The following is a 21,334-nucleotide window of genomic DNA, read 5'->3' on the forward strand; positions in this document are numbered from 1 at the left end:
TATCTCCCTTTAAAAAATTGAGTTTTCCACAGACTCTGTTCTCCATAACCTGAATGAATCTGTGACTGTCAATAATGTCGAAGAGTGCGTACTCCTCATCCTCTCTTTTTGCTTGCCAAAACCACAAATGATGCACAAACCAGTAAAAATCTAACCATGAAACGACACAGTCAAGTGAGTAACCAAGAAACGACTCAGTCAAGTGAGTAATCAATACCAATTTGTAACATGACTTATTTAGTAATAAGAATCATCAGGCCCAGTCTAACTAAACCTAGCCAGCCCATCATATAAGGCCCATTCAAGTACCCATCATATATAAGGCCCATTCAAATAGTGGTTATCCCTGTATCTCAACGAATATATTTAGACCATATCTGCTATCAAAAGGAAATTACTAATGTCTATCCTCAGGAAAAGAGTGGATCATCCACCCCCTTGCAAATAAGTCTATGAAGGTAATCATAGTCTTTTCACAAGTGAACATCTAGAGTGTAATGTTTAGATCGTGTTTAATGGGGGTGGACCTAAATAGGATGGACCTAAGAAGGTCCCCTATCAAAACTGTTCTTTCTCAAACCTCTTTATATATAAGTGGCCAAAAAGTAACATTTACTCGAATGAAAACAATTTCATGAGCAGTATGTGGAAGAGAGAATATACCTGCCCTGCCTTCTAATATTCGATACCTTTGAACTTACACTCCTCCAGAATCCTCAAAACTACCAGAGCATATAAAGTTAATAAGATATTTACGGATATTGGGGATTGGGAGGTTGACAGAGACACAAGTAAAAGTACAGATAGAGCTTATGATAATGCAGAAGGCCATTTGGTTAACATGCTATCTCCGGGTAGTCCTCTTTCGACCACGAGCCCTACTTGGTGCTACATCCTTTGACATGCCTTCACGTTTCTTTGGAGATTCTTTGTCACTCTCCTTGTCCTCACTTTCGTCATCCATGATCTCAGTTCTGTCTGTGAACTCTTCATCTTCTTCTGGCAATTTCCCAACTGTCTTCTGCATAGAAAGCTGATCTCGAAGCTCCCTCAGTTTGGCTTTCTTTGAGTTCAGGACCGCAAGGAACTACCAGTTCAAAATGTCCATGTCAGATTCTAGTATTTCACATTTGAACAAAAGAAAGAAATGGCATCCCCAATATTTGGTTAATTTTAACACCCATAACTTACATAAGAGTCCAATAGACACTACAAACTCAAATCACCACATATAATGATACATCAATTATCATCATGGCATGAGAAAAATAATGTCTCTTGATTCTGCTTTCCATACCGATCGGGCAACATGAAGTGAGATTCATCAATAGATTATACTTTGTAAAGGTAGAAAATCACAGATATGTCTAATAAGTTTTTGGCATAATTGTTCCAAAACAACTTAAGTAGGGTTTAGTGTCAACTGTCAAATTTCTCTTACTAAAGCTTACTTTTACAAAAAGTTCAATTATTATCAAGTTTCCTAGAATTACAATATCAATGGGAAAAAATAACGACTTTCTTCCTTTAAATTTTCTCTGATCCTTTGACAGTTCCAGATTTAACTCTACTGTTTCAAACCTTCAATTTATTATTTTAAACATGACCGAATTTCAATCTTAATAGTCTAAAATCACAAAATTTTACTGTTCGTGTCCCCGAAACAAACCATAACTCCCACTTTCACTTTATTAATACCAGTCATTGTCGAACCTAACCCCAATAGAAACTCTAATCTCTGAACTCGTTTCTATCTAAAGCACCAAATTAAGCCTTTAAGAAGTTCCAAGAAAGTACATCTTTAAGGCCATCATACATCAAAAACTACTACTGATGTTTCCGTATATGACCTAAAAGGAACGCATCAATTGAGTAGAAAAGCGTATGCCAGAAAATGATTCAATGAAACGTATTCTGCAAACTCATTTGTATTTTTTATAGATCACTATAGAAAGTTAAAGGGTTTACACCTTGGCATAAATTGCAGACTCAAACTCCATCTTCTCATTGTTGAACATCTCACTCTGTGCTAAACACATCTCAGCTTCCACTTTCAGCCGCTCGAATGATTGGGTCTTCCTGAAAACTTCTTCCTGCACATAAATACGAGTATATATAAGTCTAATGAGGTTCTACAAAAATTGTTAATTTAACAGTTTGTATCACCCAAATGTGTCATTGTGCCTAGCAGTGATGATCTGATGTATATTCTCTTAAATATTGTAAACTGTATTTTATCTGAAGTTGAAACTTTCAACTAGGCTGAAATTGAATACTAGGATGGTAATATTACGAGGGGAGACTCATTTAAGTTATATAATATTTTTGAATGAATGGACTTCATATTATTTAGATATATAATAATATGATGTTGCATAGCAGATATAAATGATATAATGGATTTCTAACATCAATTGCTCCACTTTGATAACAATGGAATGCGAATTACCACCAAGGTGAGCATAGATGGTGGAATGGAATATAGACCACCAGAAATGGCGAATGGGATGTAGGGCGGCATGGACTGGCCATTCCATCCTACCAAACATGAAGTAAATGTTTCTTATCCTCATTAGTCATTATGCATCTTATCCTTTTGTACTCTATTCTCGGGACGTTAGTTTCTTTGTACCAAATTAAGAAGTAAAAAAAAGTCTACAATATGGATGCTTCGTATTTCCTAACATAGCCAGTAATCAAGTAATAGATTATTAGTAGGAAAGGAATGAAGTCGGGCTACAATCATCCTCGTCCTGTTGACCATGATGCATCATCTATGATTATATGCAGAAGAGGAGATTACTGTACATTACTTGTTTGTACACACAATCTCCAATTGAAACAATTAATTGTTGAAATTATACTGCTCTAGAAAAGCAGCATACCAAGGGGCAGGAGTTCGAATCCCCATCCCCTTTGAAGAATCAAAAGAAGAAAAGATATATCAGAACAATGTGAAATCTTACACTTAGCCTTATATTTGCATCCATAAGGAAGTCCAAGATCCCAGCTGTCGTCTTCTTACTATTAGGCGATGGCTGACATTTCCATCGCCATTCAAGCTTAGTTCCTTCCCTCTCAAAGGTCCACGATAACTGCAATACATAGCACCACCATATCAAATCCCATTTCCTTCTTTTAAGTTTAGAAACTAAACCATTCTTCATATACCCACTGATATCAACAAATAATTTTATATTTTCAAAAAAAAAACCCTTAAAATTTTGATTTAGAATAGTGAAATCTTGGTATTTTGTTCAGACGAGATTGGCTTGAAATCATTATTTAAAACCCTTGAATAAATCAAATCTCTCCACAATTTCTCAGAAATAAACAGTAATTAATCACAAGAAAAACTGTATAAATTGAGGAAAAGGAACAACAACTAACTCTTTTAGAGCCATCACCAGCATCGGCAAACCCATAGACCGAACCAGGCTGTTGAAACCCTAGGTACCGCTCGGCCAATTCGATGTATTCACTTACTGGTTGGTCCCACTGCGATGCTCTCTCACTCACGTCCTCCTCTGAAGCTGCAAAAACACAACAAAATGGCGGCAACAAACAAATTAGGGCAAGAATATAATGTAAGAGTGTGGGAGTAGTAGTAAATCACCATTGCAGATCCAAGATTGCTGGCCATCAGTAACGAAGAGGTCGAAGTGAGAATCGAACCAAGTGCCTTTGACGAAGATAGAGTCCTCGGCGTTTGAGAGCTGGAGCTTCAGGCATGTGTGTCTGGCTGTATCCATTTTTTCTTTCTCAGGGAGAAAATGGGTTTAGTTTCTTCCAAAAGAAGCCTTCGGATCTTCCCGCCTTCTCCCAACTCTCCTTTCCAAAGCCCAAGCTCTCGATTGGGCCTAATAGCCCAAAGTCATCCCCTCTCTCCATATCATTTTTTAAATGAATAAAAAATAGGGACTTTTGGAGGCCGGTACATCAGATTATACTTAATTGTAAAAAAGTGCAGTCACTAAAACATCCTTTTAAAAAAGTACACTGGGATCATCTTTTACCAAAATAACCTCAAATTTGATTTTCTCTCTCCACGAATTGTGATACAATAGTGATACTTTTAAATAGAAGATCCAATTTAGTGTTCAATTTATATCTTTTGCTTATAAAATGATGATATAAATGTTAGAATGTAAATTTGATTGCATTACATGTCTTTCTAGTTCAATTATGTCATTTTAGTGGATTTTTGGTGTTGGTGATACTATAGTGATACATCTCTGCAGCTGTAAATGTTTTTCCAAAACGAGCAAGAGATGTACAAACCAATAAAAGAAAACCGAGAAAGGAAAAGTGATTAGGAAGAAGAAGTATGCATATTGGTTCAATTACATCATTTTAATGAATTTTTGGTGTTGGTGATACTATAGTGATACATCTCTGCACTTGTAAATGTTTTTCCAAAACGAATAAGAGAGGTAACCAAGAAAAGAAAATCAAGAAAGGAAAAGTAATTAGGAAGATGAAGTATGCATACTAGTTTCATTGTATCATTTTAGTGATTTTTTGGTGTTGGTGATACTATGGTGATACTATAGTGATACATCTCTGCAAAAAACGAACCAGAGTTCAGATCTGCAAAAAAACAAAGCACAGCCCAGATTGAACAACGAAGCATCGTCCAGATCTGTCAAAACAAGGCAGAGCAACTCGACGCAGTCCAGATTGAGCAACGACGAAGAAGGCGATGAAGAGAGGAGAAACTCGACCAAAACGGAGAAGAAAGCAACGAAGAACAAATTCAGATCGAGAACAAGAAGAAGAAGAAGAAGAAGAAGAAGAAGAGAAAGAAGGAGATAACTTTTAGTAGAGAAGAAGGAGAGAAAGAGAGGAAGTTGGATAGTTGGAGGGAGAAGAAGAAGAAGAAGAAGAAGAAGGAGGGTATTGTAGGTATAAACTAAAAAATATCTTAAGTCAGATGACCAAATTACCCTTAAATTGTATTTTTTTACAATTTTAAAAATGTCCATGACCTTTTTACAATTAAGTTGTCTAATGTGCTCTTATTGCCAATTGTCCGTAAAAAATATGAGTCGTTCTTGGCACACGAATTTCGACTCACTACACACTTGCTTTTAACTTCACACTCGAATCTCGCAATAACTTGCTAATCTTTTTTTAAAGAAATTAATTGAACAAATTCTTGGTATGGAAAACATGTGTGCTTTTGCAGGACACTGTAAATCAGTGTATGGTTCCTATTCTTTTGCTCCACATCCCTACTTAAGGTTGTTGGATTTGCTTATGAAACAACAGCAATGATGGTTTCATTTCAAGTCATACCGACTGAGGGTTCAACAGGTCTGGGTTCAAACCTAAAAGGTCACTGGAGGTTGTAGATTGTAATAGAAAATGATAGTGAATCTCCCACCACCCTGTAATACTAGGTTCCTTATGTTTTGCCTTTTGACTTGCAGCCGCTTGCTCGCAGGTAGTCAGACACTTGCAGAAGCTCTGAAGACAACAGTCGATGTAGCTGCTAAGATTTCAAACAAGAGTGTGCTTCCTTCTAGCTAACCTCCGCGCCCTGGGGAATGGGAGTGCTTGTATGTTTGTGATTATCAATAAAGTTGTGTATTTGATGCGAAGATTATTGAAACAGGCTTATCTTTGAGCAAACTGTGAACTAGTTTAATTACTTGTATCTAGTAATGGGAACATGTCACTCCAATAATCAGTAATAACCTTAATGTCTTATGCAGTTGTTGGCCATACTGATTACTGAAATTCTTCTCACTGCAGGAGCATTAAAGTAGCTAGGATAATTGCAAAACGAACCAAATTCGATCTCTTGCTTGCATCATGTGTGTGTGTGTGTCTGAGGGTGAGAGAGAGTTGATGAGGCTAAATGCATGGTGGTTATTATTCAGTAAAATGAAGCAGTACATGTTCAAATGGAGTATGGACATGATGTAGTAAAAGTTTTGATATCTAAAACAGCACTCACAGGAACTGTATGTGCTCAGCAAACACAGAAGAGCTGAGCAAACAGATACAGTGCATGAGTAGATGCAGTAAGTTAGATATCTACACAGCACTCGGAAGAAGCGAGTGATATGAAAAGCACATCGATGCCTAGGTTTACTCTATACAATATCTACTAAGCAGTTTTACTGTACTGGCTTGCTTATTGTATCTTTAACAGATATTAACAGAGAGCAGTATGACCACAAAACTATCATATCGATCAACATCAGACGACAGTAGGAGTACAACTATTTGAGACCTCAGCAGCAGCTTACTATTGCACCAGTGGGCTCCTCAAGTTCCTCGGCAACCTTTTCAAGCACAATTTCAATCTGGGAATGGTGAGAAACAAAATTTTCTAAGCATACGATTATTTCAAATCCAGTGATAAACTACAAATAACAACTGTGGTGCTTGTAAAAATGGACAGAAACCAGTAATAAGCATGTAAAAACAACCTTAGCCTTTGTAATCAGGCGGCCCTTATCCTCATCCTTTAAGGGAATTGTAGAGGTCTCAATCTCTGTAACATTTTCAATTACAGTGAATTCAATTAAACTGAGAATCAAAGGAGAATTAATAGGTGTATTAAGCATACTGGGTTTCATTTCTTACTTTTCAGAGTTGCCAGTCCATTTTCTTTCAGAATCTCAGAAATTGTGACAACAGTAGGAATAGCTGGATACAATAGCAATAGATGTCAGTCGATTCTCAGACAATGAAAAACAATTCAAGGGAATTTCTTTCGGAAGACCTAGAAAAACATTTTTTTTATGTTCACTTTCTACCATACTCAACTCCTTAACTCATGTAATCATAAAAAGATCAAATTGTTTTTCGATTGGAAAACCTACTGAACTTCATGCATTAACCACAAATTTATTTCATTCCATAAGATACAAGAAAGTGAATATCAGCATATGTAAACATTCAATCATAATTGGGGGATTCCTATTACTGCAATAATGCAGAAAGTAAATTCAATAGAAGATTATCCTAGATTGATAACTAAGCAGCAGAACTGTCCAAAACAAGAAAGATAAGAGAAAGATACCCATCCCCAAGGCAGAGAGCTCCACATCATTGTATTGATTGATGTACTTCTGAGACAAACAAAGAATTCCATTAGTGAAAATCTTATCAAAGAACATGTGTGCAATTCATTGAAAGCACTCTATCATCTGAGAATCAGAAAACAAATTCTATCACATTAATTCAATTAGATCCATTCATCATTTTCATTCAAGAAAACACGAAAACCCAATCAAATGCTGTCTCAGGGAACAATTTGTCCGCAATTTTTTGTAAAAGAGGACGTGAAACCTTGATTACTCTACCAAATCACAAATACATAAGTTCTTTAAGTATTTTCTCCCCAACCAAAAAGAACATGATTTGGCTGAGAAAGCAGGGAAAACCTTGATTTAATACAGCCAGAAACGCCAAGATCCTCAAACAGAAAATGCAGAAATCAAGTAACAAATCTCTATTATTACATTGATGATGACTTGATGAGAAATCTTTGCAAAAGAAATCGCACCCCTAATTACCCTAAATACTCTACAAAATCCCAAGGACACAAGTTCTTCGAGTATTTTCTCACCAGCCAAACAGAGCATGATTGGGCCAAGAAAGTAAGTGAAAACTTGGAAAATGCCGAAATTCAACATCTAGATACAGAAATAAACCAACTAAAATTTTCTAAATCAGAAAATTTTGGAATGATGAGAAACATCCGTGATACAAATATGATCGCACAGAAAGAAAAGAAGAGAAACACAAGATTACATAGAAGAGATGATGCGCAACAATACCTTGGCAAGATTCAAGTAGAAGAGGAAGGGTTTCTTGGTGTTAGAGACTTGAATTCGGTTCTTCTTCTTCTTCTGAACCGACTCAGCACCAATAGTAGAAGCGATCTTTCCATCTAGATCTCCATCCGTAGAAATCTCCAGAACAACAAGCTTGTTGTCATCGTTGGCGTTCTTGCCTCCGTCAATAGCCTTAATCTCCTTTACAAGAGCCACGGCGGTAACCTCCATTGACGATTCTTTCTCTCTCTCTGCAAAAGGCGGGAAATGTTGTTAAAGTGAAAGGCTTTGTGAATGCGGTTATGAGTGTGGACTGGCACTGGGGCGGTTTTTATAGTCTATACCCAACAGCTGAGGATGCGATTAGCGACTGACACGCGTCAAAGTGTTATTGGTTAGGGTTTTAGGTTAGTTATCTATGGCGGCGCCTGCCGTAACTGCATTGGAACTGTTTACTTGATTCGACAATGTGGGTATTTTGTGAGTGCGATCTGGGCCAAAATCATTAATGGGCTTTTATAAAATAAAGCCCACAGTTGATTTGCTAAGGGCCCAATTAAACGAAAATAGAGTCAGGCAGACTGCCTCAGCAAAATATAGAGAAATGGATGATTAATCACCTGTAGCACCCTGCTTGAATGGGTAGGATCACAAACCTCTATCATGTCAAATTTGGTGATTCTGACATGGATTTGGGGACTCGACAATAGCTCACATGGATCTTGATGAGAAGATAACCTGGCCGTTGACCCGTGGGCTCGGCTGTATGCAAGGGCGGATTTTGGCCCTACAGGTCCTTGCATTCAACATTGTTGCAAAACGGCAGCGCATGATGATTGCCAATTTCGCAAAATTGAAACGTTTTTGCCTGAAAAATAATTTTGTAATATTATAGGCCCTTATTTGCAATCATCTTTTCCACTCATGTTAGGGACTTGGGTTTCACTGATGCTCTTGATACGAATATCGCACAAACGAAAACCCTAGCGGCCACAGAGTGAGAGCCATTCCGACTGAGAGCTTCTGATTTCGGAATTTAATCCAATTATGGTGTGTTCTGACTTCATGGGATTGCATCTTCGTGTTCTCTATATGTCTCTCGATATATAATTGCTGATATTGGTGTTTTACATGTAGGCTGATGTTGAGACAGACGTGGCGGCGGCTGGACTGCCTAAGAAGAGGACATTCAAGAAGTTCAGCTTCAGAGGCGTTGATTTGGATGCTCTCCTCGATATGTCCACAGATGAGCTCGTGAAGCTCTTCCCTGCTCGTGCTCGCAGAAGGTAGTCTTCCATGATTAACATTTAGCTTCCCGTTTATCTTGTTTTGCGAAATGGATTTAATTCAATTTTTTTTCTCTGGTTGTGTTGTACTCCACAGGTTTCAGAGGGGTCTCAAGAGGAAGCCCATGGCCCTGATCAAGAAACTTCGCAAGGCGGTAATTATTCCTCTTACACAATGATTTTTTATGTTGTGAGATCCTTATTAAAGAACTAATTAGGGTTATTTAGTTTACTTCCTAGCTCTTGGATGTCCTGTGCTTAGATGTGTGTTTAGCTTGGTTTTTATGTGCTTGCTGAAGATGGAGAAATTTTGGATGCTTCTTAAGTCAAATTTTCTTTTCACCAAAGAGAATGAATACTTGTGTAAATTAGCTTGAGTTCCGCCACACCTTACTCATATATGGATGGCGTGCTACTTCAACAATGCTGATAAGAAATTGTGTGATTGTTCTGGTGCTTGCATGTTTGTGAGTGCTGATTGGATTACTTTTTTCGAATGGAGATAGATGATTGTGTGATTGCTCTAGTGTGTGTTCGTCATTAACTATTCTATGTTGTAATCTTCCTTTGCTCTCTGACACCTTGATTTTCCTTTGATGTTGTTTGATGGAAGCTCTAAAGTGGTGCTTATTTGTTCAATATTTTGATATTCACTATGAACTTTTGTAATTAATTTTTTTTTGGGATAATTATTATTAGAATTTCACAATCATACGTCTCTTTGATTTTCTGGATCAGAAAAGGGAAGCTCCCCCCCGGTGAAAAGCCAGAACCAGTCAGAACCCACCTGCGAAACATGATCATCGTCCCTGAGATGATTGGAAGCATCATTGGGGTGTACAATGGCAAGACCTTTAACCAGGTTGAAATCAAGCCTGAAATGATTAGTCATTACTTGGCTGAGTTTTCAATCTCATACAAGCCTGTTAAGCACGGCAGACCTGGTATTGGTGCTACCCACATCTTCGAGGTTCATTCCTCTTAAGTGAAGTCTTTCTGGCAGTCTTCTTGTTTTTGTTCATGAAAGACGGTCTTGTTATTTTAGTTCATAACCATGTTTGGGAAAACATTTACTTTGATCAAATTTTGTGCTACTATCCTAGATGGTTGATGACTTCTTATGAATTTGAGTTTATAGTCCAAAACTATAGGCCCAAGACCATGAACTCTTGGCCCATGCTCATGCTCATACCTCTGTAATTTGGGTTTAAGCCAAGTAGTATTCTCAAATGGTAAATTTTGCTGGGGATATCACAAAAACATAAGACATATCTTGATGAACTGTGGACTGAAAAACAATTAATGGATATGCTCTGTTCCAGCTTAACTAGGAGCATAATGCAATACTAACATCCATGCATAGTCAGGTATCAAGTTTTCCTCCACAAATTAATGGATGGGGCCATTATTCACCACATAGACCCAAATAATAAGGATCTGTCGACTACCTGTATATGCTACATATGCTATGTATTTGAAATTTAGCTCAGAACTATCTTTTAGTGTCAAATTTCCTACAAGCATGTTGAACAAACAAAGAACCCAACATGTTTAACTGCACGGGAAATGCACGGTGATACGGATTGAGCATGAGAATTGAAATCAGCGTAGGATTAACCAACTGCAACCACCATTGCAACATCTCTACTATGGCGGAGCTTTTCGGCCATATGACAGAATCATTATAAACTCTTTGGCTGAGCTGCCCACCGTTGTCTGTATACTTCCTGATTCTTGTGCTGTCTGCTGCCACAACTCCACCAAATTATGCAATTGCATTGTAGAAAGCATTGGTTGCCCTCGCAATGAGATTTCCACCTGAATGAGATGTAGCAGTGAGTTTGACTTTGTCAAATGCCATGGGCTTGTACTACAAAGATCTTAATTTTTATAAATAATATTACAATGCATTATATTGTTTTGCAATCGGTAATGCATGACTGAATCCTAATTGTAACTTAAAATCCTAAATAAAATTTACACCGCCTCTTAACCACTAGAAGTCTTCTGTCTACCACATAATTCCTTCTTTACATTTGGCACTAACTAAGATCGTAACTTTTACAGTTAATGAAGGAATGCAGCATAAAACAGGCCCTAATTTCTTGTCAATGTTCAGAATGTTGTAATGAATACAATTACGCATAGAACTTGTTGAATATCAGCACTCGAAAAGTTTAGCAAACATAATTCCTGTAGTCTATTTTGCAGGAGACCACAGAGAAACAGTCAAGGCAAAGGGTAGATGTTTAACAATTGGCATGTAATTGGTTCACAGTCTATCAAGAGAAGGAAATGCATCAAATGGATTAAATGAGGAAGATGGTTTCTGAGTGATTTGCATATCCCTATCATCTTACCATTGATCTTTTGAAAAAAGAAGAGCAGCCTGGAGGAATCTACCAGGCAACATATATAAAAACAGACATTTAGATAGGGGTAAAGATGACGGTACCTCTGATTCGCTGGCAAGATTCAGCTTCTTCACGAGATACTTTTTGATGAATGAAACAGGCAAACTGCCATTCCTATAGTTGAGAGAAACAATCAGCACCAGTTGAACTACTTCATCAACAAAAGTTATAAGTAGCATCTCTGCTAGAATAATACTGGAATCATAAAGGCAGTTGACTAATCAGAAGTGGTTGAAAGTGTCATCATTTAAGTTTTCAGTTATAATCCATAAAAACATTTTATGGAGAAGAGAAAACGAGCAGATAAAACTTACTTGACTCTTAAGTAGCATGGAGATATTTGTGGCAAAGGTAAATCTCCTTCCCTGAAACCATTAATCAGGAAATCAGAACATAGTTTACGTGAGCTTACAATATCAAAATAGAACAGACGGATTAATTCTTTCGAAGTGCCAAAAGTATAAATTCTTACTGGTCATCGGAAGCAACTAATGAGAACCAAATTGGACTAAATCTTTGGCCAAGTATGCTGTTGGAATTAACAATAGATTGAGCCAAAATATTTGATCCCTCTGACGTTGCTCCTCTTCTTTGTCGTGATCTTTTAGGTCTAGCCAAACCTGGTGGATCAGGAGCTGAGTTGCTTTCTTCCCCATGAACTTTAGATTTATTTCTAAGTTGCCTTCTGCGGGTTTTGGGTGCTTGAGGTCCATTTTCATGGGCATCAGGTAGGCTCAAGGTGAAAGCAGTCTGTGGTGAATTCAACTTATTAAGCTCAATATTGGTTGCAGCTTCAACTAGGCGATTTAAGGGCTTCCAAGAATCAGTTATCTCTTCTTGTGATTCAGCATTCTCAGGCACGTGATCTATAGAAGCCTCCACAACAAAATTATTCTGCAGATGACAAAAAAAAAAAAATCTGACGCATTTAAGAAAAATTGCATGCCCCATTTAAAAGATAAAAATTGAAGAAAACCAGCATATCATAAGTTTATCGACCATAAAACTAAAAGATCCACAGTATTAAGTTCAAACAAACTGAAACTCGCTACTTTACCTTCTCTCTGTCAGTCAAAATCTTGCTTGAAATCTTAGAAGAGCTTAAGCACAGTTCTAAATCTTTCACAACGGTGACAGCCTCCTCTATGTTAAACTTCAGTTCTTTTGGGGCAGAATATTTCCCTGGGATACATTTTCCTATTCCTCTAGTTAGAGTAGACTTGACCAATCCTTTGGGCATGTTGGCTGCCAAAGAAGAAAGAGATCTCTCCTTTCTTCTGGTTGGCAATGGGATTGGCCGGCACCGCTTCAGTTGCTTTTGCCTTTTGTCTATTGGAAGGGAAGATTTTGTCCCTTAGGTCTTGCAAAGTTTTGTCCGGCCTGTGGATTTCGCAAGAAGAAATGAAGACCAAAGATGCACTCAACTTCTATCATCTTTTAAGTTCTACTCTAATCTTGAAGATGATTTCAAATCTGATGTATAATGTCATTCAATTGACTATGAACTTAAAACGTAATATTTATGTAAGACAGGAGCTACCAAGCATAATAGTTTGAACATAAGGAGATAGGAAGAGATTTTTCACTCCTACGAACAAAGGGATCGCAATATTTCAGTCAAAACCATGATTATAAAATCATATAACGAATAACAATAACTGCAACAGATAAACACCAAAAAGGAATGGAAGGAAGGATCATCCATGGTCAACAGAATTACGCCATTTGATCTATGCTAACACATAGTTCCGCATAATATATACATCATATTGAAATGCATTATAGCTTTGGCTTGCCATTGTTTGCATATGCCTTTTTTACTTTCACAAAGAACCGAATGGAAAGATCATCATATTATAAGCCTCATGCCAACAAATTTTCAGGATTCCTGCAATATGGATTTCACAGGATTACCGTACTTAACTTTAGTTCACAGAGAGCACAATGAAAATAATACGATTTCAAAAAATTCCCAGAATTATGGATAGAAATACTGTCTCCACGAGGCAAAAGAATTATGCATATCTCAAAAATCAGTAGAGGAGGATTACAACGATGAGGTACCTAAGCTTCTGCAGTGGAGCACCACCGAGGTCGGACTTTGCATACTGGACAGCTATTCAATCCCTCATCCGTAAACTTTTGATATATGAACTTCTTGCAAACTGTTTTGCAAAATAAAGATAGCATTCATAAGTCATCACTAGTAAAGCAATATAGAATATGGACAATGGATCCCCGTCCGCTTACAGGTTAAACTGAACTAGACTAAACTAATATGGAGATATTCTATTACAAAATAGCCCCAGAAAAACAACAAAAGTAGACCGAAATCAAACAATTCCAGAAGCTTATTGAGAGAAAAATCAGCAATCAAAGAGAAACTCACATGTATGGTGACATTCAGGTATTACAGTAGCGTCGGTGAAGGGCTTCTTGCAGAGAGGACAAGTTATGCGTCCAGCGAGATTCTGCAACTGTACCTTCACTATCTGGCTCCGCATCATCATAACGAACTGTCGCCGACACTGACAATCACACAATCAAAGTTACTTCACCGATTCGCTACAAATCACAGACATTCTCCACAAGAATTTCACAAAATCAAAACCAGAACGAACAAATTAAGCAGAATGACAATCAATCTCCGTCTTACTCTTATCGTGATTGATGCGCTCCATAACGGAGAAAATGGAGACAAATTTGGAGTTTTGTGGTTTGGTCTTGTTCGATTAGGAGAATGACTGTGCGATTGATGAACTTTCCAAGGCGAAGATGAAATAAGGTCAAACAATCACACCACCAACAACAAAAACACACAACTCTCTGTTTTTTGGTTTGTTTCGTTTCGTGTTTTTCTGTTTCGAATCTGACAGAGAAAAAAAAAACGTGAAAAGCATGACGGTTGCTCATATTGTGCGCCGGGGGAATCTACATGCCGCTTTGTTTATTCATTTTTTATGTGCCGTTTCATCGGGACGGGAGTAGCGATTCATTGTGATTGTTGAGCTGGCGGCCACAATTTTTTTACTAGAATCGGCTATCATTTTCTTTTTAAAATAATGTTAAATCATTCATTTTTAAAAAATAATGTATTAAAATTTAGGAGTTAGAATTTAGGATTCGAGTATTTTTTTTCAATATATATACATATATATATTGGTAATTGAGGAATCACCCTCTCTAACATGTATTTCAAACAACTAAATAGACATAAATTTCTAGTTATCAGAATAATTCACACCATGCTAGTAATAGATAAGATTCGACCAAAACCATAACAAAAATTTCACGAAGGAAATATTTCAGTTGATTAGTTTGAACTTCCAATATCAAACATCGTAAGTCCTAAGTTCGAAGGGATAACCAACTCGGATATTATTTAGTGATTTCAAAATCTATATATTCTAACATTATAAACGTACAAAATACTCAATAATATATTTAAATCATAATTTAAAATAATTTTGGAGTGAAAATAGTAAACCGATTATAACTAAAAGAACTGTAACCTCTATTTTGGTTTGTCCGAGTTGTCGCGCAGCACATGGTGACATGTGTCCAAAACCACAAGGCGGCATTGGCGTACGTCAGTTAGTTTAGTTTTGTACCATGTGAATGTCACGTGGTTATTATGATGAAGTGGTGGTGACGTCCAAAGCACAAGTCAAACAAGGGAAGAACAGCCAGCTCAGCTGGCATCCTATTCCTATCCACCCCATAAAAAGCCCAATATAAAAATTAAAACCCTAGTCAAACAAATCTGAGTAAGAATGACTTAATGCTGATGTCATGATCAAGTGATATGAATGAATGGCCCCACATTATGCTTGATAGATGACCGTCAGATCTCTATCACCAGGTTTGTTGATTAAGACCAAAGAATGACTGCAGATATGGTTAGAAAGTGGGAGTATGAATGAGGTGTGTATAGGGTGGCTGTCAGCCTGTCACCAAATGTTTTCTGCATTTTTTGGCACCAAGACAAGAAGAACCAAACACAATAAAAACTATCCTAAACCAAAACTTCCTCCTCAATCCTGACAAATTCTACCCTTTTTTTATAAATTTTAGATGATCTGTAAAAGAATCAAAAAAAACTTTTCTTTTTGTAATTAATAATTCAATAAAAAAAGTTCATCTGATTCTCCCAATTTCAAAGAGGGAGACAATTGGGATCAAGAAATTATAACATTTGTTGAAAGAAAAAAAAATTCCTTTGAGAGATCAAGAGAGAGATAGAAGAAGAATGATTAGAGAATACCTAATTTTGCATTCAACTTATGGTTTGTGTTCACCAACAACACCGTATGATCGTTCCAGATTCGTTCAGTGTATGAACCCTTGTGTCGTTTTGATTTCGCTTACTTTTCCGATTTGTATTCACCAACGTCGTATGATCGTTCGCGATTTGTTCACAGTGATGAACCCTTGTGTCGTTTTGATTTCGCTCTCTCCGATTCATATTCACCAACGCCGTCTAATCGTTTCTCCATTCGTCAATAGTATATGAGTTTTTCATCGTTCTATTTTCGCCCTAAATCTTTAGTGATTTGATAATATCAATAAGTATCTCAATTTATAATCTAATTGATCCATTGAATTGACTACGTGTCATCGTGATTACGTGTCATTCCAATAGGAACTAAACGCATCGTTTTGATTTTGCTCAACTCCCTTCAATTATTTGATAATCTCAATAAGTATCTCAATTTATGTCTCTCAATTGTGTGATTGTGATTACACATCATTCAAATAGGAAATGCATTATTAATAGCATTAAATTGTTAAAATCGAGTTCTAATTGTGATATATAGTACTTTGAATATGTTTTTAGAATCTTAGTGATATTTTTTTAGAATTGGGGTCCAAACTAAAATATGGACCCCATTCAACCTATTGATGATTATCTGTTTTTCTTGGTTTACATTTTTCTTGTATACATTAATCCAAGAATATTCTACCATATGCACATGTTGTAATTGTATGGCAGTATCTGAAAACAGATCTTGAGGGCATCCTAAAGCGCTCATGGTATAAACCAAGTTTTTGTATAAGCAGGTTGAATTTAACTTCATAGAGCCAAAAGGATCAAAAGTTTAAAGAACGAAATACCTGGCCATTGACTTCAGGGTTCAGATTCTACCAGAACTATCGCTAATTTATTGTAAAATTTACTTGTTAAGAACATGAATGCTAATAACAAGATCCTATCTCCTTCCATCCCGTTACGATTTGTTTGTCCCACATTGCTTGGTTAAGCCGATGTATCCACAAGAACGGTATATCCAAAGCAGACACCTCCTGCCATCTACAGCTAAAACATGGGGATACTTTATATAAATTTATCCGGACCTGGAGGTCAAGAATGCACCCACATTTACCGCTGGTGCCTGGTTGATAGAGAGAGTCTCCTAGATCTGGTATGAATCCAATGTCTTTTAATCCTAGAGTAGTGTCCCATTTCGGTCTCAAAAATTCCATCTGAACAGGGTAAAAAGCTGACTTCAAGATCCAACTAAACCCTTGCGGCGAGCATAGGCTACAATCACCGCAAACAGAAGTGCACTACCTACTCCCGATATAATGACCACCTAGCAATGGACAAAAAACAATATCATTCATTGATCTGGAAAGGAAATTTTCTGTCTGAAAAGCAAACGTCGTCGGAATAAACTCTGCTTACCCATTTAAACATGTAACCATGGTCCATGTTCCAAGTATACGGAATATTCATGCCAAATATTGCCGTCACCAAAGAATAGATGGATACGCAAACAGTTCCTGAACTGAGAAAGAGCTCTAACTGCAGCACAATGCAGAACAGAATGCAAGAAAAAAAATCAACAAAACATGTTTCATTGCTTGACATATCAAAAAAATTACCTAAAACAAGGGAAATAAATTAGTCATGGATATTGATGAATGGAATAGAAGAATAAAGAACCTGAATCAGCTGATTTCGATGATTATCAAGCTGCAAAATGGAAGCACAAGTTCTACTCAAATTTTTTTAATAAAAAATCCAGCCCTACAGTTCTTCCAATAAACTTCAACATTTCAACAGTGACTGAACAGCAAGAAAATAGGGAAAAGCCGGTTCCGGACAACCAGTTCAACCAAATTTCAACTGTGACTGAACAGGTGAAACTAGAATAATCACTAAATCGAGTTTATTTCTCCGAATAAAAGAAAAGTGATAAAAGCTAAAGAAGTTGAGTAGTCCGGTAGAAGAGAGGACCAAGGCGCACAACTTCTTCTAACAAAGTATCCTTTAATATTAGCTTATGGAAGAACAAAATGATGTATGCTGCTGCAACGTTCACCAGATTATACTTGAGATGTTCACCTAAATAGCTAATGGAGGAGTGATGTGATGTACACTGGTGAACCATACTCCAGACTGTACTTGACTGGTACACTGAAAATGGACCTGTCTCAGTGATTGAACTCCAAATTCGTTCCAGTTTCAACTGGTCTTCATTCTGTTTGACTAAAGACTGAAGATCAGTCAGAAAAATGACCACTTCCTGGTCTAGCCGGTCAAAGGTCTAGTTTGGTCTAAAATCATCTAGTATACAACTATCATAATGCATACCTGAATATTAATATAATCTTCTGTGTCGTCTATATATTCTCGCAGCTGCATATGTCAAATGCAGGAAATTAGAGAAGCTCAGTTGCTGGCAAAAATAACTCAAAGTGATTATTGCAATAATTTAGCATAGCAAACAAACATCTCATTGAACAAAGCCCTACCAAAAAAAACTCCGATCAACTAGTTGGATGTACTAAAGACACATGAAGATAGAACATGATTACAACTGAAATTACATGCATACTGATTGAAAAACATTGAAGGAGATGACATTCTAGCAGACAAAGCACGGATTCAACTACCGCATCTAAAATCAGAGAAAAAAAAGGCATATTTGAAAAAAAGAATCAGTAAATGAAGATGGGGGGACATAATATGACAAACTTCAATGAAAAAAAAAGTTCAGCTGCTTGGTTACAAGTAACCACTGAGCCACATGTTTGCATGTTTGCCTGTTGGACACAAATAACTCTACATAGTGTAATTCAACATCATGAATCATCCATCACAGTAGCCCACTTCTCCATCTTCATGACATAAATTCGCTTCACAATGAATCGTTAAGGAATGTTTTGGGCCCATATTCTTTTCAAAGGTTTTTGGCCCATGATACGAAATATGATGAATTCAACTGATAGACATATAGCGTTTACCGTGGTTAATCTGTTTAAGGTCCCATCAATTTGCATGAAGTAAGCCTGCAATACATTCCATGATTTGTTTTAGATTCCAAATTTCAGAAGAAGAAAAAAAATCATGAATAATATAATGCAAATTATTGATACGACCTCTAGCAACATTTCAAGCTCCTCCACATCATTCTCATCTCCACGAACTGTTGCCACACTTGCTCTACTAGCTCTGGAAATCTTTGAGCCAATGGTAGGGGAAGCAGGAAGCCAATTGGCACCACCTGAACCGCTAACTGGTGAAGATGCCCCAGCCAATTTTCTTGACAAGTACAGATCAGCCATATCATCATCGTCGTCGAGAAGCTGTTCTAGTTCATCCCTCACCTACATTAAGTGATGAGCATGGTCACGTATTGGTCTTGCATAATCCACCTAAGCAATCAGCTTGTTGTGATGTGCATTTTAAGATATTGTGGAAATTTGTCTTTATTATACCTCATTGTAGGAGTTTACAATTGTATATTGTTTTAGTTAATATATTGTAAATAAGGAGATTCGGGTTAACTTTAACATAAGCCGTGAAGTGTACTACATCAATCATTTGTATGACAGAAAATACTGAAAAACAGAAAATGGATACAATATTTTGTTCCAAATAACAAAAAATACTTTATAAATGAATTTGCAATTGGTTCCTATGGCTATTCTTTGGTGCTTATGGAAGGGGAAAAAAAAGGGAAAACCTTAGACAATATAGAATCTTTCATTTATGTTCTTGTTGAGAGTATTTGTTCTAATTTAAAGCTTTGGTGCTCTACTAACAATCTTTTGAAGGCTATATGTATTGCCTCCTTGTAACCTTAGTGCACATGCTTGGGGCATATGAATATGTATATTAATATGTGGACACTTCACAAATAGTAAGGATTTGTAACCACAATATTTAGCACATCATACACACACATACCTTTTGAACCCGTGCAGTCAACCTTGTCATGGCACTCTTCAATTTACGAACCCTGTCCAAGTTACGACTACTTATCTGCATGTTAAGCGATTTACAAAGAGTCACAATCATGTTAAACCAATAAATACTTTACCGGAAATTTTAAAAAGAAATACAAGAAAAATGATTCTTCTTAAGTTGAAAAGAACAATTGACCCAAAAAGCTAGAACCAAACAATCCGAAAACTGCTCAAAGGATTACTTACCTTGGAGGTAAGCTCATCTAAAGCAGGATATGCAGCAGTTTCTAATTCCGTTGTACGTGCAGCTAGAAAACTACATATTGCTTCCAATGCTACCTCTAAGGCTCGAAATTCAAAGGGAGATTCTGCAATGCATATTCTACATTATTCCACTACTGTAGAAATATAGTAAGAAGAAACAATATCTCGTCTTAATTGGTCATATTTGAAAATGAACAAATAATGCATATTGATCACATGAATTTGACTGGCATTTTAACAATTGAACCATATAATCAATCTGACATACCATCCTCTTCACACACTTCAACATCATTCTGCCCACCAAGGTACTCTGTTTTGGAGTTTGCGTTTACAGGAGGCAATCGCCTTCGGAGCTCTTGAACAACTAGGACAACATTTTCATCCAGCGGATCTCGAAGCAGTACCTGTTCAATATCATAGATATAGCAAATTAGCAATCACATGGAAGTCCCCCAAGTTATTTTCTTATTGGAGAAATCAAGGAGTGGACGAAAGTTGTTTGCATTTTAACCAGGGTCAAATCTGTTGTAAATTTGGCTGGAACTGCAAACATCAATTCATCACTTATTATTTCTTTGCTTGGAATGGAAAATCCACAATGATGGAAAAACAAACCAAAATCTATCATATATTTCCTGAATGAACAACCAAATTACAACTTTTTTGAAAATAAAATAATACTCTGGAAATTTATTAGGTTTCATTTCAGTCAAATCAAACTCGCTCAAATAACTAGCATAAAGCAGAAAAGAAACGCAATCAAGCGGGATAAGACACACCTCCTCAGCAGTTATGATCGGCCTTTATATGCTGCAATCACATGATTCAAACGCATTTCATTCACTGCACTGCAATCAACAACAAAAAACCAACAAGAATTGAGGAGAAGCATACGAAGGAGTGACCTCAAGATTCAAGATGATGGCGCCATCACCGGCCGAGAATGGTGGAGGGGTAGGAGAGGAGGGGGTCGAGGATGCGGAGGTCGCGGGCATGGATGAGGACGTGTTGCATTATGTATTGCTTGTCCCACTCTTTTGTGATCTCGTTCCCCGTAATTGTCGAGAATCATCCAGCTCGTCTTCTTCTTGACATTCGTCGCCGCCATTCCTCCACCAGCTGTCGGCAGCAGCTCCGCTGGCACAACAACGTATCCGTCCTTTCCCATCCTCCCCCACCAGATTCTCACATCTTATTTATGTTTTCTTTCCAAAACAAAACGAAGGCGGTTAAAAGAGGCAACTCCCGTGTTTACTCACAGGCGCAATTATGGGGCTTCTGTTTTTTCTTTATTTACTCATTTATTTTTTCTTTTAGAGTTAATTTCATTGGACGATACTGTAAGATTGCTACGAGAAATTATCCAATAGTGATGAAG

At 37.1% G+C, this 21,334-nt stretch overlaps 2 protein-coding genes, 1 long non-coding RNA gene and 3 pseudogenes across 3 annotated transcripts; 2 read left to right on the forward strand and 4 right to left on the reverse strand.

Moving 5' to 3' along the window:
• Positions 1-592: 592 nt before the first annotated feature.
• Positions 593-3,823, reverse strand: LOC120013508 (DNA repair protein XRCC4-like). Its single transcript, XM_038865342.1, has 5 exons — positions 3,617-3,823; positions 3,391-3,533; positions 2,967-3,095; positions 1,971-2,093; positions 593-1,087 (listed from the first exon to the last, which is right to left on the reverse strand). Exons 1-5 carry the CDS (start codon positions 3,750-3,752, stop codon positions 845-847), a joined length of 774 nt encoding a protein of 257 aa, XP_038721270.1. The 5' UTR covers positions 3,753-3,823; the 3' UTR covers positions 593-844.
• A 1,361-nt stretch (positions 3,824-5,184) lies between these two features.
• On the forward strand, positions 5,185-5,710 carry LOC120011796. The gene is made up of 2 exons (XR_005471125.1): positions 5,185-5,347; positions 5,433-5,710. It is a non-coding gene; the product is annotated as an uncharacterized LOC120011796 (long non-coding RNA).
• A 105-nt stretch (positions 5,711-5,815) lies between these two features.
• Positions 5,816-8,125, reverse strand: LOC120011794 (uncharacterized protein At2g34160-like). The gene is made up of 5 exons (XM_038862918.1): positions 7,797-8,125; positions 7,037-7,085; positions 6,598-6,660; positions 6,441-6,505; positions 5,816-6,314 (listed from the first exon to the last, which is right to left on the reverse strand). The coding sequence occupies exons 1-5, from the start codon at positions 8,022-8,024 to the stop codon at positions 6,243-6,245; spliced, it is 477 nt and encodes a 158-aa protein (XP_038718846.1). The 5' UTR covers positions 8,025-8,125; the 3' UTR covers positions 5,816-6,242.
• Positions 8,126-8,702: 577 nt separating this feature from the next.
• Positions 8,703-10,204, forward strand: LOC120011795 (annotated as a pseudogene).
• Positions 10,205-10,347: 143 nt separating this feature from the next.
• Positions 10,348-14,390, reverse strand: LOC120012651 (annotated as a pseudogene).
• A 2,180-nt stretch (positions 14,391-16,570) lies between these two features.
• LOC120012284 lies at positions 16,571-21,134 on the reverse strand (annotated as a pseudogene).
• Between the last annotated feature and the right edge of the window lie 200 nt (positions 21,135-21,334).

The sequence above is a fragment of the Tripterygium wilfordii genome, chromosome 13, assembly GCF_013401445.1.
Source record: "Tripterygium wilfordii isolate XIE 37 chromosome 13, ASM1340144v1, whole genome shotgun sequence".
Classification (NCBI taxonomy): Eukaryota; Viridiplantae; Streptophyta; class Magnoliopsida; order Celastrales; family Celastraceae; genus Tripterygium; species Tripterygium wilfordii.

Excerpts from the sequence above, each read along its gene's own strand:
- LOC120013508 (XM_038865342.1), bottom strand. The coding sequence starts at position 3,752 with ATGGATACAGCCAGACACACATGCCTGAAGCTCCAGCTCTCAAACGCC. Across the intron at positions 3,534-3,616 it reads GCAATCTTGGATCTGCAATG|CTTCAGAGGAGGACGTGAGT; the intron begins GTGATTTACTAC and ends GTGTTTTTGCAG. Across the intron at positions 2,094-2,966 it reads ATGCAAATATAAGGCTAAGT|GAAGAAGTTTTCAGGAAGAC; the intron begins GTAAGATTTCAC and ends ATTTATGTGCAG.
- LOC120011794 (XM_038862918.1), bottom strand. The coding sequence starts at position 8,024 with ATGGAGGTTACCGCCGTGGCTCTTGTAAAGGAGATTAAGGCTATTGAC. Across the intron at positions 7,086-7,796 it reads TCTACTTGAATCTTGCCAAG|AAGTACATCAATCAATACAA; the intron begins GTATTGTTGCGC and ends TGTTTGTCTCAG. Across the intron at positions 6,315-6,440 it reads GCCTGATTACAAAGGCTAAG|ATTGAAATTGTGCTTGAAAA; the intron begins GTTGTTTTTACA and ends CACCATTCCCAG.